The following is a 25,784-nucleotide window of genomic DNA, read 5'->3' on the forward strand; positions in this document are numbered from 1 at the left end:
CATCTGCAAACAGGGACAATTTGACTTCCTCTTTTCCTAATTGAATACCCTTTATTTCCTTCTGCTGCCTAATTGCCCTGGCCAGAACTTCCAACACTATGTTGAATAGGAGTGGTGAGAGAGGGCATCCCTGTCTTGTGCCAGTTTTCAAAGGGAATGCTTCCAGTTTTTGCCCATTCAGTATGATATTGGCTGTGGGTTTGTCATAGATAGCTCTGATTATTTCGAGATACGTCCCATCAATACCTAATTTATTGAGAGTTTTTAGCATGAAGGGTTGTTGAATTTTGTCAAAGGCCTTTTCTGCATCTATTGAGATAATCATGTGGTTTTTGTCTTTGGTTCTGTTTATATGCTGGATTACATTTATTGATTTGCGTATATTGAACCAGCCTTGCATCCCAAGGATGAAGCCCACTTGATCATGGTGGATAAGCTTTTTGATGTGCTGCTGGATTCGGTTTGTCAGTATTTTATTGAGGATTTTTGCATCAATGTTCATCAAGGCTATTGGTCTAAAATTATCTTTTTTGGTGGTGTCTCTGCCCGGCTTTGGTATCAGGATGATGCTGGCCTCATAAAATGAGTTAGGGAGGATTCCCTCTTTTTCTATTGATTAGAATAGTTTCAGAAGGGTTGGTACCAGTTCCTCCTTGTACCTCTGGTAGAATTCGGCTGTGAATCCATCTGGTCCTGGACTCTTTTTGGTTGGTAAGCTATTGATTATTGCCACAATTTCAGATCCTGTTATTGGTCTCTTCAGAGATTCAACTTCTTCCCGGTTTAGTCTTGGGAGAGTGTATGTGTCGAGGAATTTATCCATTTCTTCTAGATTTTCTAGTTTATTTGCATAGAGGTGTTTGTAGTATTCTCTGATGGTAGTTTGTATTTCTGTGGGCTCGGTGGTGATATCCCCTTTATCATTTTTTATTGCGTCTATTTGATTCTTCTCTTTTTTTCTTTATTAGTCTTGCTAGCAGTCTATCAATTTTGTTGATCCTTTCAGAAAACCAGCTCCTGGATTCATTAATTTTTTGAAGGGTTTTTTGTGTCTGTATTTCCTTCAGTTCTGCTCTGATTTTAGTTATTTCTTGCCTTCTGCTAGCTTTTGAATGTGTTTGCTCTTGCTTTTCTAGTTCTTTTAATTGTGATGTTAGGGTGTCAATTTTGGATCTTTCCTGCTTTCTCTTGTGGGCATTTAGTGCTATAAATTTCCTTCTACACACTGCTTTGAATGTGTCCCAGAGATTCTGGTATGTTGTGTCTTTGTTCTCGTTGGTTTCAAAGAACATCTTTATTTCTGCCTTCATTTCGTTATGTACCCAGTAGTCATTCAGGAGCAGGTTGTTCAGTTTCCATGTAGTTGAGCAGTTTTGAGTGAGTTTCTTAATCCTGAGTACTAGTTTGATTGCACTGTGGTCTGAGAGACAGTTTGTTACAATTTCTGTTCTTTTACATTTGCTGAGGAGAGCTTTACTTCCAACCATGTGGTCAGTTTTGGAATAGGTGTGGTGTAGTGCTGAAAAAAATGTATATTCTGTTGATTTGGGGTGGAGAGTTCTGTAGATGTCTATTAGGTCTGCTTGGTGCAGAGCTGAGTTCAATTCCTGTCTTGTTGATCTGTCTAATGTTGACAGTGGGGTGTTAAAGTCTCCCATTATTATTGTGTGGGAGTCTAAGTCTCTGTGTAGGTCACACAGGACTTGCTTTATGAATCTGGGTGCTCCTGTATTGGGTGCATATATATTTAGGATAGTTAGCTCTTCTTGTTGAATTGATCCCTTTACCATTATGTAATGGCCTTCTTTGTCTCTTTTGATCTTTGTTAGTTTGAAGTCTGTTTTATCAGAGACTAGGATTGCAACCCCTGCCTTTTTTTGTTTTCCATTTGCTTGGTAGATCTTCCTCCATCCTTTTATTTTGAGCCTATGTGTGTCTGTGCATGTGAGATGGGTTTCCTGAATACAGTACACTGATGGGTCTTGCCTTTTTATCCAATTTGCCAGTCTGTGTCTTTTAATTGGAGCATTTAGTCCATTTACATTTAAAGTTAATATTGTTATGTGTGAATTTGATCCTGTCATTATGATGTTAGCTGGTTATTTTGCTCGTTAGTTGATGCAGTCTCTTCCTAGTCTCGATGGTCTTTACATTTTGGCATGATTTTGCAGCAGCTGGTACCGGTTGTTCCTTTCCATGTTTAGTGCTTCCTTCAGGAGCTCTTTTAGGGCAGGCCTAGTGGTGACAAAATCTCTCAGCATTTGCTTGTCTGTAAAGTATTTTATTTCTCCTTCACTTATGAAGCTTAGTTTGGCTGGATATGAAATTCTGGGTTGAAAATTCTTTTCTTTAAGAATGTTGAATATTGGCCCCCACTCTCTTGTGGCTTGTAGAGTTTCTGCTGAGAGATCCACTGTTAGTCTGATGGTCTTCCCTTTGTGGGTAACCCGACCTTTCTCTCTGGCTGCCCTTAACATTTTTTCCTTCATTTCAACTTTGGTGAATCTGACAATTATGTGTCTTGGAGTTGCTCTTCTCGAGGAGTATCTTTGTGGCGTTCTCTGTATTTCCTGAATCTGAAAGTTGGCCTGCCTTGCTAGATTGGGGAAGTTCTCCTGGATAATATCCTGCAGAGTGTTTTCCAACTTGGTTCCATTCTCCCCGTCACTTTCAGATACACCAATCAGACGCAGATTTGGTCTTTTCACATAGTCCCATATTTCTTGGAGGCTTTGTTCGTTTCTTTTTATTCTTTTTTCTCTAAACTTCCCTTCTTGCTTCATTTCATTCATTTCATCTTCCATCACTGATACCCTTTTCTTCCAGTTGATCGCATCGGCTCCTAAGGCTTCTGCATTCTTCATGTAGTTCTCGAGCCTTGGCTTTCAGCTCCATCAGCAACTTTAAGCACTTCTCTGTATTGGTTATTCTAGTTATACATTCATCTAAATTTTTTTCAAAGTTTTCAACTTCTTTGCCTTCGGTTTGAATTTCCTCCTGTAGCTCGGAGTAGTTTGATCGTCTGAAGCCTTCTTCTGTCAACTTGTCAAAGTCATTCTCTGTCCAGCTTTATTCCGTTGCTGGTGAGGAACTGTGTTCCTTTGCAGGAGGAGAGGCACTCTGCTTTTTAGAGTTTCCAGTTTTTCTGCTCTGTTTTTTCCCCATCTTTGTGGTTTTATCTACTTTTGGTCTTTGATGATGGTGATGTACAGATGGGTTTTGGGTGTGGATGTCCTTTCTGTTTGTTAGTTTTCCTTTTAACAGACAGGACCCTCAGCTGCACGTCTGTTGGAGTTTGCTAGAGGTCCACTCCAGACCCTGTTTGCCTGGGTATCAGCAGCGGTGTCTGCAGAACCGCGGATTTTCGTGAATTGCGAATGCTGCTGTCTGATCGTTCCTCTGGAAGTTTTGTCTCAGAGGAGTACCCGGCTGTGTGAGGTGTCAGTCTGCCCCTACTGGGGGGTGCCTCCCAGTTAGGCTGCTCGGGGGTCAGGGGTCAGGGACCCACTTGAGGAGGCAGTCTGCCCATTCTCAGATCTCCATCTGCGTGCTGGGAGAACCACTGCTCTCTTCAAAGCTGTCAGACAGGGACATTTAAGTCTGCAGAGGTTACTGCTATCTTTTTGTTTGTCTGTGCCCTGCCCCCAGAGGTGGAGCCTACAGAGGCAGGCAGGCCTCCTTGAGCTGTGGTGGGCTCCACCCAGTTCAAGCTTCCAGGCTGCTTTGTTTACCTAAGCAAGCCTGGGCAATGGCGGGCGCCCCTCCCCCAGCCTCGCTGCCGCCTTGCAGTTTGATCTCAGACTGCTGTGCTAGCAATCAGCGAGACTCCGTGGGTGTAGGACCCTCCGAGCCAGGTGCGGGATATAATTCTCCTGGTGCGCCGTTTCCTAAGCCCGTCGGAAAAGCGCAGTATTCAGGTGGGAGTGACCCGATTTTCCAGGTGCCATCTGTCACCCCTTTCTTTGACCAGGAAAGGGAACTCCCTGACCCCTTGCGCTTCCCGAGTGAGGCAATGCCTCGCCCTGCTTTGGCTGGCGCACGGCGCGCTGCACCCACTGTCCTGCGCCCACTGTCTGGCACTCCCTAATGAGATGAACCCGGTACCTCAGATGGAAATGCAGAAATCACCCTTCTTCTGCGTCACTCACGCTGGGAGCTGTAGACCGGAGCTGTCCCTATTTGGCCATCTTGGCTCCTCCCCTCCAGAAGTAGAATTCTTATCAACATCTTTCTATGTTGATAATCAGGTAATCTCTAAAGTTAATACCCTAAAATGCAATTTTTTAGTTTTGATGGAAAATTGATTCTATCCCTTTTTTTTTTTTTTTTTTTTTTGAGGTGGAGTTTTGCTCTTGTTGCCCAGGCTGGAGAGCAATGGCACGATCTCGGCTCACTGCAACCTCTGCCTCCCGGTTCAAGCGATTCTCCTGCCTCAGCCTCCTGAGTAGCTGGGATTACAGGCATGCGCCACCACGCCCGGCTAATTTTGTATTTTTAGTAGCAAACGGGGTTTCTCCGTGTTGGTCAGGCTGTTCTTACACCCCCGACCTCAGATGATCTGCCCGGCTTGGCCTCCCAAATTGCTGGGATTACAGGCGGGAGCCACCATGCCTGGCTGGTTCTATCACTTCTATGATAGAGAATTTTTAAATTATCAAAAAAGCCTGATCTTTCATGTAACACTTTGACCAGTCTATCCTGTGAGTGTTTTCATCTGCCTTCTCACGCTTTGCATCCACAAGTGAAAGTGCTTCTATTTTTCTACGTATTGTACAGTAAAGATTTTAGAGCTTTCTAGGCCAGGCGCGGTGGCTCGCACCTATAACCCCAGCACTTTGGGAGGCCGAGGTGGGCAGATCACTGAGGCCAGGAGTTTGAGACCAGCCTGGGCAACATGGTGAAACCCTGTCTCTACTAAAAATACAAAAATTAGCTGGGAGTGTTGGCAGGTGCCTTAATCCCAGCTGCTAATAAGGCGGAGGTTGCAGTGAGCTGAGATCGTGCCACTGCACTCCAGCCTGGGTGACAGAGAGAGACTCTATCTCAAAAAAAAAAAAAAAAAATTTAGATCCTTCTAGTAAGATGAAGCCCACTGTGTCAAAAAAAAAATCTAAAGGTTAGGATATGAAGTCATTCTGACAGATTATGCTGTGGAATATATATCCCTGTTCTTTTCTTCTGAGCCTTATTTTCATGTTAATAGTTTAAACTACATATTATATGCCAAGAACTTTATATACCTTATCATATTTCATTTTCACAAAATTTTAGGAGGTTGATATTACTCACATTAATTAACAGGCCCAACATCACAATTTCTAGCAAGAGGAAGACATATGCTTTTAATGCAAGTCTGACTCTGAATTCTGTGGCCTAATCTGCAGTCTATGTTGCATCCACATGTTTTAAATGTTCACTGTGAATTCTCTTGAGCTATTATTTCTATCTCTAATTATGCTATAATTTAAAAATCAGAATGATACTTGGGCTCATGTGAAGAGACGGTGTGCCTAGATGTTTCTTCCTGGCTCAGTGTGAGATACGATTTTGAAAGCACATGATGTGCTTCATTATATTTTTTAAATCCATTTATCCCAGGTTAATAGCTTAGATGGCCTTTTTTTTTTTTTTTTTTTTTTGATGGAGTCTTGCTATGTCACCCAGGTTGCAGTGCAGTGGCATGATCTTGGCTCACTGCAACCTCCACCTTCCAGGTTCAAGCGATTCTCCTGCCTCAGCCTCCCAAGTAGCTGGGACTACAGGTACACACCACCATGCCCAGCTGATTTTTGTATTTTTAATAGAGATGGGGTTTTGCCATGTTGGCCAGGGTGGTCTTGAACTCCTGACCTCAGGTGATCCACCTGCCTCGGCCTCCCAAAGTACTAGGATTACAGGTGTGAGCCACTGCACCCGGCCAGATGGCCATTTCTCTAATGCAAAATGTGAAGCAGGCCCAATGGAGGGCCCCAAGCCTGTGCCAGAGGTGACCAGTCTGCAGCCATGCCCCAACATCCTAACTTCCTTGGTGAAAAATGAGACCATTATTCAGTGTGCTAGCTGTTTACAAGGAGCAATTGGTTAGAAATGACCATGTGCTGAAAGTCTTTTTTTCCCTCCAATTTTTTACAGGGAAGGTTGGGTATGGCTCTCCGAGAATACATTTTGGTGGACTCATTGAGGAAGGTGATGTGATTCTCCTTGCTGCAGCTCTGCGAATTCAGGTTTGTTCAACATAGCTGTCTGAGAATCTTGAGTTTGGAAGTTTGATTAATAGTTGCTAACATTTTGCAAGTGGTTTCTGTTTACCAGGTACGGTGTTAAACACTTCATACACAGTGTTAGGCCCATTTGATAAGTGAAGAAATGGTGATTTTGAAAAATGAAGTGAGTTGCCTATGATCACATGGCAGTGTGGGGCAGGGACCCATACTGGGGACTGTGTATGTTATCTTGTGCTGTGTTATAAATTATCCCAAAATTTAGCAACTGAAGCAACAAGGCATTTATTATCTCACAGTTTCTTCAAGTCAGAGATTTGGCAGTAGATTAACAGATTAGGTGGTATGTTAGTCCATTCTTGCATTGCTATAAAGAAATACCAGCTACTCAGTAGGCTAAAGCGGGAGGATCGCTTGAACCCAGGAGACAGGGGTTGTGGTGAGCTGAGATTGCACCACTGAACTCCAACCTGGGTGACAGAGGGAGACTGAAAAAAAAAAAATACCTGAGACTGGTTAACTTAGAAAGAAAACAGATTTAATTGGCTCACGGTTCTTTTTTTTCCCCCATGGGACAGAGTCTCGCTTTGTCACCCAGGCTGGAGTGCAGTGGTGCGATCTTGGCTCACTGCAACCTCCACCTCCTGGGTTTAAGCGATTCTGATGCCTCAGCCTCCTGAGTAGCCGGGACTACAGGCACGCACCACCACGCCTGGCTAATTTTTTGTATTTTTAGTAGAGACAGGGTTTCACCATGTTGGCCAGGCTGGTCTCAAACTCCTGGGCTCATGTGATCCGCCAGCCTTGGCCTCCCAAAGTGCTGGGATTACAGGCATGAGCCACCTCACCTGGCCTGTTTATTCATTTATTTTTAAAGAGACAGAATCTCAGCTAGGATGGAGTGCAGTGGTGTGATCTTGACTCACTGCAGCCTCAAACTTCTGGGCTCAAACAATCCTCCCACCTCAGCCTCCCAAGTAGCTGGGATTATAGGTGCGCATCACCACACCTGGATTTTTTAATAGTGTATTTTCTCACATTTTCCTGTTTTTTTTTTTTAAATTTAACAAAAACAATGAACATAGTCAGAAGTTCTGGCCTGTGACTTGAAATAACCCTGGATGTACATTTTTAAAAACATTCTCAGATTCATTGCTGTAAGTATGAAGAGCTAATAGTCTGCAAGGGAAATATAGAATTAAGCTGGATCATCAAGTTCATGCGTGCATATTTAAGAAACAGAGCAGCTTCTTTTAATATTATCAAATTCTTCAGTGCGGTATTGAATAGTTGTATATCTAACTAGTGGTTTTCACATTTTCCTTTTTAAGAAAAACCTACAAACCTAGTTAGACGTGAATAAAAATATTCCTAATATCCTCCTGGCTTATTGTGCGACTCGATAATCTTGTTTTGTAACATCCACAAACAGTATTTCCATGGTTTAAATGTGTGCGCTGTCAGCTTTTACCATTCTAACATGTTTTCCTCTCTATCCCTGCTGAAGAACATGGTCAGTAGTGGAAGGAGATGGCTTCGTGAACAGCAGCACAGGCGGTGGAGACTTCACTGCTTGAAACTTCAGCCTCTCTCCCCTGTGCCAAGGTAACACTGGTGTTTTATTTACACTGATGTCAGCTCAGCACAGTGCCTTAGCCCCAGTTAGTCATGGGGGAGAAGCACAACTCATGGTACTGTGGTTTTGATGGTAGATAAGTTTCTCTGTTCATTAAATTGCCACCCTATTTTCTCTATTGTAAATTCTCCAAAATTAAATCATAATGAATGTATTACTGTGTTCTGTCAATTCTAAGAAGGCATTTTTTTTAGTTTCAATGATGTTTTCTATATTAAATGGCAGTTTTTTAATGATGTTTTTAAATTAATATACATTAATTTCAATGATGTTTCTTATATTTAATGGCAGTGTTTTTTTCCCCCCTTTTTTTTTTGAGATGGAGTCTTGCTCTGTTGCCCAGGCTGGAGTGCAATGGCACGATCTCAGCTCACTGCAACCTCTACCTCCCAGGTTCAAGCGATTCTCCTGCCTCAGCCTCCCGGGTAGCTGAGATTACAGGTGCACGCCACCACACCCAGCTAATTTTTGTATTTTTAGTAGAGATGGGGGTTTCGCCATTTTGGCCAGGCGGGTCTCAAACTCCTGACCTCAGGTGATCTGCCCACCTCGGCCTGCCAAAGTGCTGGGATTACAGGCGTGAACCACCACGCCTGGCCTGGCAGTGTTTTTTCTTCTTAGTGGTCCATGAAGTAATGGTTTTAAATTTGACAAAATATGGTAATGTAATATTTGGAATATGCTTTTCAGTGTCAGAAATGCCCAACACATATATATCTGCCTGGTCTTAAGGGCCATATAGGTTTCTACTCTGGGGATAAAGGACCGCCCAAACCAAACATTATTCCACGTGGGAACTGAGCTCACCTTTCTTCAGAACGATCTGATAGGATAGTCTGTGCTCGTCAAGGTGGATATTTTCCTCAGAGTGCTCTTTGATGAGGTCTGAGCTACATAGTCTATCTATCAATTTGGAAATATAAACTGTAGGTCATAGTCTTAGCTTGTGGTTTAGAATGATTGGGTAGGGATGACGTCTGAACCAGACAGCCGCATTTTCCAGCCTGATGATGGGTCATCTGTGTCTGTCCCACTCCAAGGAATTGGCCCCACCCCATTATCCAGGTGTGCATAATGCCAGGTGTGCATCCCTAGGTAATCTCATCCAGCAACGTTGGGATGCACAGAGTGCCGAGGAGATCAAATCCCTCTAGTAACTGACACTTTTTCTTTTTTTTGAGACAGAGTCTTGCTCTGGTCTTGAACTCTTGACCTCAGGTGTTCCACCCGCCTCGGCCTACCAAAGTGCTGGGATTACAAGCATGAGCCACCGCACTGGGCCTGACTCATTTTTTACCTGATAACCAGTTGCTTTATAGAATTGAACTCCATTTCCTTGGGCAGTCAGATGAACACCCTGGTTCAGTTCTACCCACCAGGAGGGTGTGACCCTCCTGGACATGTTTTCATCCCTGCAATAGACGAAACATCTCAGTTATGCTCTCTGTTCATTAATTATGTAAGTTGCAATGAGGAATGTTATTCTTTGTAATATCATCCCGGGGCTTGTGCAATCTGTTTCATAAAATATCTTATTTTAGAGTTATTTTTGTTGTTACAAGACCTTAGATTTTAAAAGCAAATCAATAATTTCTACTTACAAAGTGCTAAAAAAGATTAAGATTGATTCCACCAAATTGTGTACCAAAGTTTCAAAGTAAATTCTTCTTGTTAAATAATTAAATCCTTTTCTCCCCCAAGAAGAATTTACTTTGAAATCATTGATTTCTAGACCTACTGGGCAAAGAGAAGCAGGCTGAGTAGTTTATAAATCACCCAAAAAATCACGATGGTGTCTCTATGACTCTTTAGCTAGTAAAGAGAAAACCTTACAGGTGTTTGTTTTGTTTTGTTTTTGAGACAGAGCCTTGCTCTGTTGCCCAGGCTGGAGTGCAGTGGCTTCATCTCTGCTCATTGTAACCTTCACTTCCTGAGTTCAAGCGAGGACATCTGGATAATTTTTGTATTTTTAGTAGAGACAGGGTTTCACCATGTTGGCCAGGCTGGTCTCGAACTCCTGACCTCAAGTGATCTGCCCTCCTGTGCCCCCAAAGTGCTGGGCTTACAGGCATGAGCCACTATGCCCGGCCTGTTTGGTTTGTTTGTTTGTTTGTTTTTTGAGACAGTCTCGTTCTGTCCCCCAGGCTGGAATGCAGTGGTGCGATCTCAGCTCACCTCAATCTCTGCCTCCCAGGTTCAAGTGATTGTCCTACCTTGGCCTCCCGAGTAGCTGGGACTACAGGTGCCACCACCACACCTGGCTAATTTATTTGTATTTTTAGTAGAGACGGGATTTTGCTATGTTGGCCAGGCTGGTCTCAAACTCATGGACTCAGGTGATCCTCCCGCCTTGGCCTCCCAAAGTGCTGGGATTATAGGCGTGAGCCACTGCAGCCTGCCAAAAGCTTACACATTGTTCAAGATTAAGCTCTTCAATTTAGGAGATTGTGGGAAGAGAGAGACAGAAAAAAATTATGTCCAGGAAGGCAAAACAAAGTAGGAGGCTAGAAAGGAAAAATCAGATAGGTGGAGGCCTGGAAAGGAATACTCAGCGGCCCATGGGGGGATAACCTGAACTCCTAGTTTCTCTGGTGCCTTTTGGAGAAGTCTGGGTGGAGGTGTGTTTGCTGTTGCCTCTTACCCCCAGGTCAGGCCGCCACAGGATCCTGGAGGAGAGTCTAGGGTGGTCTGAACACTGAGGGTAGATTGCCCACAGTAGCTACAGAAACAGTCAGGGCCAAGGGGCTGACTAAAGTCCACTGAGGGGGTTGATCTGCCCACCACAAGGAGGCAGATCACAACAAAAATAAGTGTTCTGGGGTGAGTGAAGGAATAGCTGTCCTCTCTGATGCAACCTTCAAGGGCAGTTCCCCGCCGCGTGGTTTCCCAGGGTTAGTCTTGCTGCGGGGGGAACAGGTGTGCCTTCCATCTCTCACTCTCAGACACATGAAGGGCCTGACTCCTCAGCAAAGAAATGACTGAGCACATGAGCCCCAGAGGAAAGAGTCCAGCAGTACACATGCTGGTATCCAGACCACTCCTGTAAGACGAGCAGTGGTGGCCAGTGAAATAGAAGAGTTCAGTTACGTGCACAGTCACTCTCTGGAGTTCCTACAATTTCCTGTCTGAACTTGGGCTCAGGGCACTAGGTCCTTTTACCGACAGTTATGTAATTAATAAAACATTTTGAAATATGATTTTAGACTGTAAATAGAGAGAGGGGAAGTGTGGACACAGATAAAACAAATAGCATGTCCACATTTTTTCTTTTTTCTTTTTTTTGTACTTAATCTCTAATGTGATAGTAATGTTCACATTTTTGAATAGCCAAGAGAAACATGTGGCCAGCCCGATCGGAGATTATTATGCAATGACTCTCTCTTCATGGCTAGTGAATATCATGATGGCCCATACAGAGCATTTTGCTCTGTAGTCGAATCACACTTGCAGGAGGGTTTTGGACACATTATAATATACAATTCTTGTCTGTATGCCATAGGTGTTATACTTCCACCTGGACACAATTCTAGGATCTTTGTGAGTTTTTTGGAGTTGCATTTCTAAAATGATGCACCATTTTCTCATACACGTTAATTATTAGCAGTTGTACTTATTACTGCCTGGGAGAAAGGACCCCAAAGCAATTGCATTGATTTCATTGTTGGCATGATGTGTGGCTATTTTCACTCCAGTTGCGACCACCTAAGCTGAGAAGCCTTCTCTCTCTTTCGTGTTGTCTTTCCCCTCAGTGACATTGAGATTTCAAGAGGACAAACTCCAAAAGCTGTGGATGTCCTTGCCAAGGAGATTGGATTGCTTGCAGATGAAATTGAAATCTATGGCAAAAGCAAAGCCAAAGTACGTTTGTCTGTGCTGGAAAGGTTAAAGGATCAAGCAGATGGAAAATACATCTTAGTTGCTGGGTAAGACACCGTCTAACATCTACTTGACCAAGCAGACATATTTACAAAACTCTTACCTATTTATCTCTGTCCTCGTACCCCTCAATCCATCCTATTCTCACATTTGACATTTTGTCCATTTCATTTGGCATTTCTTTATTTGGTGTGAGATAAGTTTTTATTTTCAGTGCAGAGCAAATTAGTCAACTCTACAAAATATAAAGTCAAACAAGTTGCAGTGCTTTATCTTTTGTTTCTCATATTATGTTGTTATTACCCCTGCTCCCCTTTGGCTTTTTGAATTTCATTTTTCATTATAAAAATCAAAATAGGAATTGAAAGTAAAGTATTTTGAACTGAGCAGTTTGTTTTGTGCGTTCTACTTGAAATATTTTCGTGGAAAAGATACAGATAATCATATGAAACATGTTTTCCTGTTAATATCCTTGATCTTACTTATATATTCACATTACAAAAGCTCATTATTTCCCTTTTTCTGCATTTCAAAACTAATGTTGGGCCATTTTCATTTGTGTTGGTTATTTTATAAAAGACAAATTCATAGTTTTTGTGAAAAGGAGTGTTTGCCTTTTTCCCCTTCTTTTTAAAGAAGTACATTCACTAGCTGAAAAGATGATAGAAAGCAAGGGATTTCAAATATTTATTCAGTGTGACCTGAGGGAACATCATGAGACCATATAAATTCCTTTGTTGCCTTCAAATTTCATTTCAGTGACTATTGCTTATGATGTATACAAGGCTTCAGGCACAAAATCTATTTGTCAGGCAGAGACATTTCTTGTAGTTGGAATTGACTCCTAGGTAACTTTGTTTTTACATATTTAATTATTAATGTAAGTGCTTTTTTCTTTATTTCTCTTTCTGGTTATAAAAACAATGTAGTTTCATTGTAGAAATATTCTAAAAATTCAGAAAACAGAAGGGAAAAAGTAAAACATCCCAAACCCAAGCACTCAGAGGAAACAACTGTTGACCTGCGAGGACTGTTTTGATGCTGATAGAGTCTCTCAGCCCTGAGGTCATACTCGCATGCTATTCTGTAAGCAACCTGATTATTCAAGCATATGTGGCATACTGAGCTCCATGTGAGTGAATATTGAGCTATGTCACCATTTTTCATGACAACATAACATTCCATCACTCACATCCCAGATTCTTTTTTTTTTTTTTTGAGACAGAGTCTTGCTCTGTTGCCAAGACTGGAGTGCAGTGGCGTGATCTCGGCTCACTGCAACCTCTGCCTCCCAGGTTCAAGTGATTCTCCTGCCTCACCCTCCCGAGTAGCTGGGATTACAGGCATGCGCCACCATGCCCAGCTAATTTTTGTATTTTTAGTCGAGATGGGGTTTCACCATGTTGGCCAGGTTTTTCTCGAACTCCTGACCTCAAGTGATCCACCCACCTTGGCATCCCAAAGTGCTGGGATTACAGGCGTGAGCCACCACACCTGACCACATCCCAGATTCTTAAACGTGTTGGGGAAGCAGGAGCTGGGGGAGTAGCAAAATGCCCAGGATGAGGGTGGAGATCCCATCTTACACATCTTCTGGCACCTCTAGTTCCATCAGTAAGTGCTACCCTGGTAGTTCTGAGTGTTTCTAATTGTCCAAGTGCACTGATGCAGAAAAATAATATGAACATAGAATAGGGATGTTCCACAACTTATTTGACCAATTTTCTATTGATGGGCAATTAAAGTGTTCCCAATTTTTGCCATTTTAAACTGCTAGAATTAACAACCTTGGGCATGTGGATTTGTGCATCTGTTTAATCATCTCCTTAGGAAAAATCCCCAGAAGTTAGTTCAATTATTTATAACTACAAATAAAGCAAAAATATTATCCAAAACAGGCCAAGCGCAGTGGCTCACACCTGTAATCCCAGCTCTTTGGGAGGCCGAGGCAGGTGGATTACGAGGTCAGGAGATTGAGACCATCCTGGCTAACATGGTGAAACCCCGTCTCTACTAAAAATACAAAAAAATTAGCCAGGCATGGTGGCAGACACCTGTAGTCCCAGCTACTCAGGAGGCTGAGGCAGGAGAATGGCGTGAACCTGGGAGGCGCAGCTTGCGGTGAGCCAAGATCACACCACTGCACTCCAGCCTGGGCGACAGAGCAAGACTGTCTCAAAAAAAAAAAAAAAAAAAAATCACCTCTTTAATGATATAGGGATTTCTTCAAATCCCTTTTCCCTCCTCCTTTCCCACTTTCCTCTCCTCCTCTTTCTCCTTCTCTTTGTGTAGCTTTTCTTTTTTCTTTTTTTTTTTTTTTTTTTTGAGATGAAGTCACCCAGGCTGGAGTGCACTGGTGCGATTTTGGCTCACTGCAACCTCCGCCCCCTGGGTTCAAGCAATTCTTGTGCCTCAGCTTCCCAAGTAGCTGGGATTCCAGGCATGCACCCCCACGCCTGGCTAACTATTTTTGTATTTTTATAGAGACGGGGTTTCGCCACATTAGCCAGGCTGGCCTTGAACTCCTGGCCTCAAGTGGTCCGCCCACCTCCTGCTCCCAAAGTGCTAGAATTACAGGTGTGAGCCATCGTGCCCAGCTTCTGTAGCTTTTTTGTAGGAGGGACAGACAGCCAGGGCCTCTCAGAATCCCTCAGCAGTTGGCGTTGTAAGGAATTCATCCTTTGCTCCACACCTTGGTTGCCTGTGGCTTCACCCTTCTCCCTCAGGCTTCCAGGCTCACTGCAGTTAGATTCCTGAGCCCCTTTCCAACCTAGAACCCCAAACTTAATGTCCCCGTAATCAAGTGTGGGAAAGTTCCTGGCTGAGGAGAGGGGTTGGCTCCACCTACAGGCACCCCCTGAGCCCGGACCCTGCAAGGAGCTGCCTCTGGTTAGATTGGCTCCGGGGTCTCTGAGTTTAGGGCACAGTTTAGTCAGGGTTGTTTTATGGCAGTATGCTTGATGCATATTTGTCTGCAATTAATAAACAGACTCTTGGCCATTAAGACCTTGAAAAAGCATTTGATTTGTGGAATTGGTTCCTTTCTTCCAGGCTTCGGGTGATCTTGGTAGGTGGGTTTGCAGGCTTTCTCACCCTGTTTAGATAGGAACACTTAAGGAAAACTTGGTAGGATGTGTTGTCTGTTTATGAAGGAAGAATCCTGCAGCAGATTTTCTTATCCAGTCCCTCTGCTTTACTTCATTTTGGGCTTGTCAATAAAATCAGAAATCCAGATATGGATGGCCCTGACCTTAGCTTGGAACACAAAACTGATACTTCTAAAACAAAGCTGTGATGATATTGTTGTCAGGTTCCTTAATTGTAAACAAAGCTGGGCCTCCAGCCTCATGCTGGAGAATGCTGGCTAGCACGGCTGCCTGGGGTTACAGCCAGTGCGGTCCATGGCCAGTAGAACATTTCTCCACGCTGGCTTTTTGCTAGCATTAATATGTATAATCAAGCTGAAATTGGCCTGCCATGTTGTAAATAGAAAAGAAGATTAAAGATGAATTTTCAAGAACAGATTAAACACCAAGGGATCAACAATTCTTTTTCTGAAATTCTGATTTAAGTTTCTTTACCTAACAAAGACCTTTGAAGGAACAAAAATTAAATGGCCTGTCTCTTTTTTTTTAACCATATTGGAAAAAAATAACCGTGCTGGTAAGATTATGATATATGTATGTATTTGTGGCAGAGCTTGAAGATTTTTAGGAAATAGCCACACTGGATTCTATAAGGGAAGAATTAACAGCCCCTTCTCCCCAACACAACAAATGATATATTTTTTAGGGCTGTAAACTGTCATCAGTATCTAATCCTTTAATAGCTGAATATTGATATCAGTTTAGGTCACAGGCAACTATTTTATCGATAGCCTAAAGTGGGCCTGGCATGATGGGTTGTGCCTATAACCCAGTTACTCTGGAGACTGAGGTGGGTGGATCACTTGAGGCCAGGAGTTCAAGACCAGCCTGAGCTGCATAGCAAGACCCCATCTTTAAAAAATACAAACAAACAGCAAAAAGCAGCACTGGTTTAAAGCAACATTTGTAATCTAAAGTGAAAAGTCAATTTGAAATAAAAATCATCTTCATATTTTTACATTTGACCAGGTCAACCGTTAGAGGGAAATGACATTATCAAACCATTATATGCACTATTGCAACTTCTTTAAAAATATAAATGACCCCTCCATTAAATGGAGAATTATTTCCTTTTTCTAAAAGTCTTTTCTAATTCTGAAAATAATATTAGCTTATTGTAAAAAATTTAACATAAAGAAAAGTAAAAAGCAGATAACTAGGTCTCTCATAACTCAATATTTTATTTATACATTCATCTTTTTACACATTAAGATCATACTATAAATATCATTTTTGTCCTGCCTTTTTCTCTGAACACTGTGACATAAATCTTTTTCCATGCTTTAGAAGAATTCAAATGCCCAAGTAATTTTTAAATAAAACGAAATAACAATATATTTGTTATTACATGTATGAATTTATATAGAAATGTGATTTAAATATATCAGCAATGGGATTAAAATATAAAACAAAGAGATTTTTTAAAATCTTCTATTATTATTAACTCAAATGCAGAACAGATTAATTCTTTTAAAAAGCCATTCTTTAAACTTTAGAATTTCTTATTCAGTCAGAATCATCTGCATTTCATCAACTACATATCGCATGGTATTTACACCTACACATCACTTTATTTGCTTTGCCTGACAAAGTGAAAAGTATTGGGAATTGTTCAGGGAAATATGCCAAAAGAATCTTAGGGACTCATGAGTTTTACATATTTTCCCAGTTACACTAATGAAAAGGAATTTTGTTTGAGAACTTGACTTGGAGTGCAGCTGCAGGGCATTTGAATCTCAGTCTCCATCAGGCCTGCACCCATTTCTGTGCAGAAGTTTCTAGAATTTCCCTGAATTGGTTGGACAGAGCAGCTAAAAAAGCAGCCCAAACTGATCTGGGAATAGACTGAATTTCACATTAAAGAAAAATTTGAATCATTCACATCATTTCATCTTTTTTTTTTTTTTTTTTTCTTCTGCAGAGGGCCAAATACCTGATTGGATTTTTAAAAAATGTTTCAACCCTTTATTTTGGTACAACGTAAAAATAATCTGACTTTTCTAAGATTTGGCTTTTCTGCCTTGAGTAACCATTTAAATATCTGTGAGATTTTCTTTTATTTGTGCTACTTCCAGAACGAAACAGAGGTATTTAGAAGAAACCACTTCCCACAGGGCCTTTGAACCGTTTACCTAAGTCAAGTGTAATGAGAAACATAACCAAATGCACCGTGGGGTTTATTGTTAGATAATAAAAGGCTTAAAAAGCCCCTAGACCCTAAAGATGCCTGGGATGGATGATTTATGTTCATATGCTACTTGAGCATGTAGTTCTGGAGTGCATGGTGAGGCCCATGGCTAATGGCAGTGGTGCTATTCAACAAGATTCTGGGTCTTAAGAATAGTTTAAAGTTTTACCACTTCTCTCTGGATAAGCCATCTTTTTGACCTTTGAGTACATTATAAACTTCTTTTCAGATTGTGTCCAAATGGTCACAGGTACTTTGACAATTTTTACTGTAACTGCCAATAAATAATACTCATCTTAAAAAAGACATCATTCTGGCAGGGCATGGTGGCTCACGCCTGTAATGCCAGCCCTTTGGGAGGCCGAGGCGGGCAGATCATTTGAGGTCAGGAGTTCGAGACCAGCCTGGCCAACATGGTGAAACCCTATTTCTACTAAAAATACAAAAATTAGCTGGGCATGGTGATGGGTGCCTGTAATCCCAGCTACTCGAGAGGGTGAGGCAAGAGAATTGCTTGAGCCCAGGAGGTGGAGGTTGCAATGAACAGAGATCACACCATTGCACTCCAGCCTGGGCAACAGAGTGAGACTCCATCTCAAAAAAAAAAAAAAAAAGCATCATTCCATTGTCAACCCTTTTTTGCTGTTCTGTGCCCTGAACAGGTGATGTGATAGGGGTGCAAAGAGGGTGAGCATTGTCCTTTACCTCAACAAGTGTGTGGCCTGGTAGGCGAGACAGGCATGTCAGAATGCTTATCATGAACCATCTGAAAAATTCTAGAATAATCATATAATCAATGCTCTAGATATCAGAGAGGGGGTACAGAAATCTGCCGGGAGAAGTGGAGGAAGGTAATGAACAAAAATCACAGTTCCATCTCTATGAATTCTAAGCTCCCATAGAAAAAGAAATTAGAGGGCTGGGCACGGTGGCTCACGCCTGTAATCCCAGCACTTTGGGAGGCTGAGGTGGGCGGATCACAAGGTCAGGAGTTTGAGACCAGCCTGGCCAACAAGGTGAAACCCCGTCTCTACTAAAAATACAAAAATTAGCCAGGTGTGATGACGTGCCTGTAGTCCCAGCTACTCAGGAGGCTGAGGCAGGAGAATTGCTTGAACCTGGGAGGCAGAGATTGCAGTGAGCTGAGATTGCGCCACTGCACTCCAGCCTGGGCAACAAGAGCGAAACTCCACGTGTCTCCAAAAAAAAAAAAAGAGAAAGAAAGGAAGGAAGGGAGGAAGGGAGGGAGGAAGGAAGGAAGGAAGGAGAGAGAAAGAAAGAGAAATTAGATTACCTTAAGGAAAGAAGGAAGGAAGGAAGGAAAAGAGAGAAAGAAAGAAAGAGAAATTAGATTACCTTGGTGCTCATTCTTTTGTATATCGCCGTTGATGATTTGGAATCTGAGCTAAAGATACTGGGGGAAAAACTAAACCAAATTTTGATACCAAACGCAGGAAGGAGGTGAAATAAGCTTTTTTATTGTAGCTCTCCTTTTATTGCTCCCAATAAATACTTCCTACTTTGTGATTTTCCCGAACTGTATTAGTTGGCGGAAAGCTGAGCAGTCCTATGTTTCTAATTAAGAATTGGATGGTTAGCTGGAGTTTTGAGGAGGTCATCTCTGGGCGTGTCTGCTTTTGGCTTTCTTGGGCAGCTATGCTAGCATATCCTTGGGAATGAAAATGTAATCCTTCATGTAACACAGTTTAGGTAAACCACTTAGTCCTTTGCAAACACCAAATGCTCAGTACAGTACTTAAATGACACCATATTTGATGCCACCGTTTCTTTACAGGCTCTTCTAAGATTGTAATGCCTGTGGGCTTTTAACTGCCCTTATTGATGTTGTATCCAAGAAAACAGAAAGTTGACTCCAAGCAGAAGTATTAATATCTTTGTATAACTTTCAGTCTTCACGTTGACCCCACTGCAAATCTGCTATTTAGACAGATGCAGAGGTGACTGATAAGCTAGGGTCGTGTGGCTTCAGGAGTCTTAGGTTTCTCCATGCAGCGGTGTCAGGATAGGCTCACCAGCTCCTGGCCACAGCGGGTACCAGTGACCTCCTTGTTGCTGAATCCACCGACCACTCTTGGTCCTCATCCTGCTTCCTGCCTCAGTGGCGTTTGACTTTCCTGTTCTGGAAACAGTCTCATCCTTGGCCTCCTTCTGAGACTTCCTGTCATGTTCTGCCTTCTTCTCCAGGGTCCTCTTATTTTTTTGTTTTTAGAGACAGGGTCTCACTATATTGCCCAGGCTGGTCTCAAACTCCCTAGCTCAAGCAATCCTTTTACCTTGGCCTCCCAAAGTGCTAGGATTACAAGCATGAACCAGTGCACACAGCCGGGTTCTCTTATTTTATACTATGCCTTCCTAGTTTCCTTTTGGACTCTCTTCTTCTGACAACTCATTACAAGCAAATGTGCTTAACTCTTCTGTCCTTATCCCTTTTCTCACTCGGTGCACTGTCCTTGGGTGATCTTACCCATTCCATGCTTTAAATGGCTAATTATAGTTATGATTTCCATCCATGGAGAACCTGGTTAAGTCAGATGGCTAGCTTTGCCTCCCAGCTCTACTGCTTACTAGCTGTATGACTGTCGGCAGTTGCTTACACTCTGTGCCTCAGTTTCCTCATCTATCAAGTGAGGGTACAAATAATTAACCCCATAAATATGAAGCATAGCACCTCTCCTATTAACTGCCCCAATCCACTCTCAGTTTTATCTGGTTAACATTTATTAATTTGCCAGGTCTCACCTAAGATGTTACTTCCTACAGGAAACATTCCCAGATGTTCAAATCTAGTTAGATCCTTTTTCCATGTACCCTCATAATTCAGTCTGACTGCCCTATTTCCCTGTCTTAGTGTTTGTCACATTTATCGTAATTGCTGATATATTCAGATCAGCTGGAAGCTCATGAGGATAGAGATGAAGTCTGACTGGATCATCATTTTGTCCCCAGGGTCCAGCTCAGTGCCTGGTACATAGCAGTACTTGCTAAATATTTGCTGAATGAATGACTCATGGAATTGCAGGGTATGATGATGCCTCTAAAGACATTCTTTCTTTGTGGTTACATCCTTAGGTTTTGTAGATCAGAAAACTCTATTAGATTTGTTGTGGTTGAGTATCCTTGACAACATGGCTGACAGTAACTCATGGAAGACCAAATTGTAAACCCAAATGACAGCCTTTAAAATTTTTAACGATGCTTGAGAGCTAAGCTGGAAGGACGTGGGGTGCTTATCCCTCGTAGAAATGCCTGCCAATGCTTTCTCATTTGGACCCAAACTCCAGATCGGGAGCAGTCTTACAGCTGGATCAGCTACCAAGAGAAATTCTAAAGCAAGAAGAGAAAAGCATTTCAATTTGGGACATTTATTTGCACCTGGAAATGGGGAATGGGCTATCAGACCAGACTTCTATCCTGTCCAACCTGCCTTCATTTCAGTCCTTCCACATTGTTATTCTGGGTTTGGACTGTGCTGGAAAGACAACTGTCTCATACAGGCTGCAGTTCAATGAATTTGTAAATACCATACCTACCAAAGGATTTAACACTGAGAAAATTAAGGTAACCTTGGGAAATTCTAAAACTTTTCACTTCTGGGATGTAGGTGGTAAGGAGAAATTAAGGCCACTGTGAAAGTCATATACCAGATGCACAGATGGCATTGTATTTGTTGTAGACTCTGTTGATGTCGAAAGGATGGAAGAAGCCAACATTGAACTTCACAAAATAACTAGGATATCAGAAAATCAAGGAGTCCCTGTACTTATAGTTGCTAACAAACAAGACTTGAAGAACTCATTGTCTCTTTCAGAAATTGAGAAATTGTTAGCAATGGGTGAACTGAGCTCATCAACTCCTTGGCATTTGCAGCCTACCTGTGCAATCATAGGAGATGGCCTAAAGGAAGGACTTGAGAAACTACATGATATGATCATTAAAAGAAGAAAAATGTTGCGGCAACAGAAAAAGAAAAGATGAATATCAATATCTATTATGTCTGTGTGGAGTAGGTTTTCTCTGGTCTGATTTTGACAAATAGAAGAGTGTCTACAGCGTGGTTTGCCTGTCTGCCCTCCTGGATGCTATTAAAGCTTTGTTTTGTTGAACAATCAGATGCCCAACTCTGTTGCCTTGTGGAAGATGAGTAAATGCAGTGCTTCTTAAAGTGGTCTCTTCTCCCTACCCCACAAATCTTTTGGTACACCATTTGGGGAAGCCAAGCAAGGGTAGTAAATTGACCAGAACACAGTTGTGGGAATTTGGCCTGAAGTTAGTGAAATAAAACTTTAAAGAGTGAAAAAAAAAATTTTTAAACGATGCTGATGGTGTACTAAAGAACAATTTTATGAGGCCTTACTTGCTAATGTAATAGGCTCTCTTCAACACCTAATATTGTGATGTTATGAACATGGGAACATTTGGTTTTGCAAAGTGTTGTCATCAACAATAAGCTTCTCAAGAGCAGAAGTTTCCACCGTAGTATGCACAGGGCCTGTGGACTTTTTGAATATTTGAAGGACTGTCATATGGAAACGGATCAGGCTTAATGTGTAGGACTCAAAGAGCTAGGACACAACAAGAATGCAGATGCCTTCTCTTTAGAACAAAGAACTTTCGAACTGTGACAGCTGTCCGGAAATGAGTGGGCCACCCCAGAGGTCATGACCTTATCACTATCTGTGTTCAAGCATGGCAGGGAGAAGCCCTGGGCAGGGATATCTGGAAGGAGAAGGACAAGTGGGGACTTTAGGGTCCCTTCTAATCCTGAGTCTGGCAGTGCCCTACTCACCCAAGGACCGTTGAGCTAGGCCCTGTCCCCACACCATAGGCCCTGTGCCCACACCCTGCCCCAGTAAATGGCTCAGGAAGAACAAGTGCTATATACTCATCAGCAAGAAATGCCCCACCATCAGCTGAATTATTTAAACCATTTTCACGGATGGTTTTATGGCCTTTGTTGAAATTGAGGCTGTTATTAGCACTGCCCAATAACTTTTCCTTTTTTGGTCTCTTGGTAATTAAAGGTGTGTCTGTATCTTGACTTTAGCTTATGCCTGTCCTGTGTGATGTAGGTAGACCATAATAGCCCGAGAAAATTAAATTATGGAATGCATTTTGGAATGAGCACCCTCAGATTTGATTCTGGTGTCCTAGGCTGGTTTTGCATAGGTTGTCTGGGAAATATTATAAAATTCACTTTTCTCCCCCTGAACTCAGGATCACGCCCACCCCTCTTGGAGAAGGGAAGAGCACAGTCACCATTGGGCTTGTGCAGGCTCTGACCGCACACCTGAATGTCAACTCCTTTGCCTGCTTGAGGCAGCCTTCCCAAGGACCGACATTTGGAGTGAAAGGTACTGTCTTTAACAACTAGTATACTTTTCAGGGCAAAGTTGGGGGGGCGAAAATTGTGAAAAGAACATTGTCAACAGATAAAGAGTTAAGACTTTTCAGGGGACCTGGTACATTTCTTCACTGCACACTCAGTACATAGTGGTCGCCCCACGTTGGTTCCCCCTGGGCATGAAAAAGAGCAGTGGGAGCTGCCAGGGCTTCACTGGATACCTCAGGAGCCTGTTCCTGGGGCTGCGTTGCTCAAGGCTCCCTCCTCGAGTGCAGTCTCCCATTTCATCAGGGCCTTCTTTGCCAAGTGATCTTGAAACACGGCCATCCGTATCGGTATTTGATCATCCCAGTCCCGGGGAAAGGTCTTTCCCTCTGCTTTAGTCTCGGCTCATTGGAGTTGCTGTGTGGGGCCCGCAGAGCTCTCTGGAGACGGACTGGCTGTGGACAGCGAGTCGTGATGAAATTCCTCCCTGGCCGTGGTTGGGCTGATATCTGGCACTTCCCTATTCATTATTCTTTCTTCCTTGATTTATCATGAAATCATTCCTTAGCTCACTTTACAGTGGTGTTTATTGCTGCAATTACAGTTTGTCCTTGGCACTTCGTGATTTTTTAAGAATGTTGTATTTATATTACTGTTACACATATTAATAATGTTTCTCATAAAGTACTGATAACTCACAGAGTGTCATGCATTGTGTAGCGGAATGAGCACTAGGGTTGGAGCGAGAAGGCCTAGGTTTTGGTCACAGCTGTGTTTCCTACCGCCATGTGACCCTTGGCCACTTGAGCCAGTTACAACCTCTCGGAGCTGCATCTCTAAAGGTCCAAAATGCTGAGAGCGGCACCAGGCTCACCCAGTTGTTGTGAGGATCAAATGAGAAAGCACGTAAAGAACCAAGGCTACTGTCAAATGATGCACACATGGGTGGTGTTGTTACTGCTTTAGGAAAGAAGTCCTTTTACTCTAACAACCAACATTTTGAGGGATACGCCGCATGACAAATCTCACATACTATTATCTGAAATAAATTGAAGTTTATAATTTTACTCATTTGAGGTGGTTATGCGATGGTTTTTTTGTTGTTGTTGTTGTTTTTTTTTGAGACAGAGTCTCACTTGGTTGCCCAGGCTGGAATGCAGTGGTGCAATCTTGGCTCACTCCAATCTCCGCCTCCCAGTTTCAAGTGATTCTCCTGCCTCAGCCTCCCAAGTAGCTGGGACTACAGGCACCCGCCACCATGCCTAGCTAATTTTTATATTTTTAATAGAGATGGGGTTTCATCATATTGGCCAGGCTGGTCTCGAACTCCTGACCTCAAGTGATCTGCCCGCTTCAGCCTCCCAAAGTGCTGGGTTTACAGGCATGAGCAACCTCACCCAGCCACACTGTATTTTTTTTAAACAAAGTTTTCTCAGATATGAAATCATATACAATTGATTTAGATAAAGTATAGTCACAGAGATCTAATAATAAATTAACAAAATATTCTCATATCCTGGTATGTTTTACAGTAATGACATCTGCTCTATTTTTACCTTTTTTTTTTTTTAAGCAAAGAAACAGAGGTATAGTTAGACAAAGTGTCAACTTTTTTTTTTTTTTCTGTTCTGCTTGGATATAACCATTAGTGTCTCTCACTGCCTTTTGTTACTTCATCTTGGGTGTGACGCCTCTCTGTTGGTTTTGGGGAGCTGTGTCCCTTGGGCTGTGTCCATCGTGGCAGCTGTACTTGGTGACCTGTTTGAAATGCCTCTTGCTCTGCTGTTTAGGAGGAGCCGCGGGTGGTGGATACGCCCAGGTCATCCCCATGGAGGAGGTAAGACCTTGAAGAGATGCAGGTCAGCTATCACTGTGTTTCCTTCCTGACATCTTGTCTCTGCTCCCATCCACACAGGCCCACAGACCCTCATCCATAATCCCAAAGTCATTAAGGCTCTGAAACCCCAAAATGTTTGCATAACTCATGCAGTGACAAACCCTAGTATTTACTGTGATGAGCTATAATTATATGGATTTTGTATGTGCTACTTGGCGTGAATATTCATATACATTGCTGTGGAAAAATTATTTTTGATTAACAGGTGCTGACCTAGCCCCTGCTTGGGGTGTTTTACAAATAAACTACATGTAAATCACACTGCCTTCCTAAACTCCAAAAAATTCTGAATCTTGAAACCCTGCTGGCCTTGCCGGTCTGGATGAGAGAATGTGGGTCTGTGCCTCCCTTGATCATCTGCCATACTGCCAAGTTCATGAAGACTTGGCGCTTCCCCTCTGTCAATTCAGGCTCCAGTGCATGCCTCGGCAGCACAGATACTAAAACTGGAATGACACAGAGAGGGTTAGCATGGTCCCTGCACGAGGATGACACACAAATTTGTGAAGTGTCCCATTAAAAATAAAAAACTCCAAAATAAAAGAGTTCCAGAGGAAAATGGGCAAAAAGAACTGGCGTTGTTAATTCTCACTTCTGTAAGAACTCCACCTTTGTTCCACATAACCTCTTTGTCGCCTGTAACCAACCAGTGACCAGATCTTTTCAGTTTCACTCTCCGCATCAGCCTTATCATTCAGGGCCTGGGCAATCTTCCAAAACCCAAATCTGAGCAGGTCACTCTCCTGTTCTGTCATTTCCACCGTTGCCTGTCACCCTCCAGCACAGCACAGGAGGTCCTCGTGGGCGGCTGCTCCTGCTTCCCTGTCCGCAGGTCCCCACCTGCCTTCTTCTCTCCACCGCATCAAGCTCCTTGCTGACTCTTTTTTTTTTTGAGACAGAGTTTTGCTTTGTTGCTCAGGCTGGAGTGCAGTGGCACAGTCTCGGCTCACTGCAACCTCTGCCTCCCAGGTTCAAGCAATTCTCATGCCTCAGCCTCCTGAGTAGCTGGGATTACAGGCAACTGCCACTGTGCCTGACTGATTTTTTGTATTTTAGTAGAGACGGGGTTTCACCATGTTGGCCAGGCTTGTCTAGAACTCGTGAGCTCAGGCAATCCGCTGGTCTCGGCCTCCCAAAGTGTTAGGATTACAGGCGTGAGCCACTGTGCCCAGCCCTTGCAGACTCTTTTCCTGTTCTCTCTCGGTTCCAGGATTTTCCCATGCCTGGAACATTCTTCCTTTTCTGTCCTCTTTACCCAGTTTAGTCAAGGTTTTTTGTCAAGGTTCTTCTCTACCCCACAGACTCCCTCTGTGTTTACAGCTATCTGGTTCTGTTGGCTGTGGTGAGTTGCGGGCCTTTTCTTGAGGGCTCAGGTCCCAGCATTGAGCAGAGTGCCCAGCACATAGTAGGAACTCACTAGAAAGTACTTGTTGACTTTGTCAAAGGAATAGAAGTGTTTACCCATGGAGGTCA

The 25,784-nt window shown here is 42.8% G+C and overlaps 1 protein-coding gene, 1 non-coding gene and 1 pseudogene across 10 annotated transcripts in view; all 3 read left to right on the forward strand.

Moving 5' to 3' along the window:
* The window catches only part of MTHFD1L (methylenetetrahydrofolate dehydrogenase (NADP+ dependent) 1 like), a 240,498-nt gene that overhangs the window by 50,981 nt on the left and 163,733 nt on the right, over positions 1-25,784 (forward strand). For all 9 annotated transcript variants that reach the window (XM_024248174.3, XM_002817487.6, XM_063725059.1 and 6 more), the window contains exons 9-13: positions 6,133-6,224; positions 7,729-7,826; positions 11,607-11,780; positions 22,303-22,439; positions 24,205-24,251. In XM_024248174.3, coding sequence (XP_024103942.2) covers positions 6,133-6,224; positions 7,729-7,826; positions 11,607-11,780; positions 22,303-22,439; positions 24,205-24,251 — 548 coding nt within the window. The remainder of the gene's footprint in view (positions 1-6,132; positions 6,225-7,728; positions 7,827-11,606; positions 11,781-22,302; positions 22,440-24,204; positions 24,252-25,784) is intronic.
* LOC134761570 (ADP-ribosylation factor-like protein 4A) lies at positions 20,227-21,166 on the forward strand (annotated as a pseudogene).
* LOC112133991 (U6 spliceosomal RNA) lies at positions 24,728-24,834 on the forward strand. Its single transcript, XR_002915586.1, has one exon. It is a non-coding gene; the product is annotated as a U6 spliceosomal RNA (small nuclear RNA).

This window comes from Pongo abelii, chromosome 5, assembly GCF_028885655.2.
Source record: "Pongo abelii isolate AG06213 chromosome 5, NHGRI_mPonAbe1-v2.0_pri, whole genome shotgun sequence".
NCBI lineage: Eukaryota > Metazoa > Chordata > Mammalia > Primates > Hominidae > Pongo > Pongo abelii.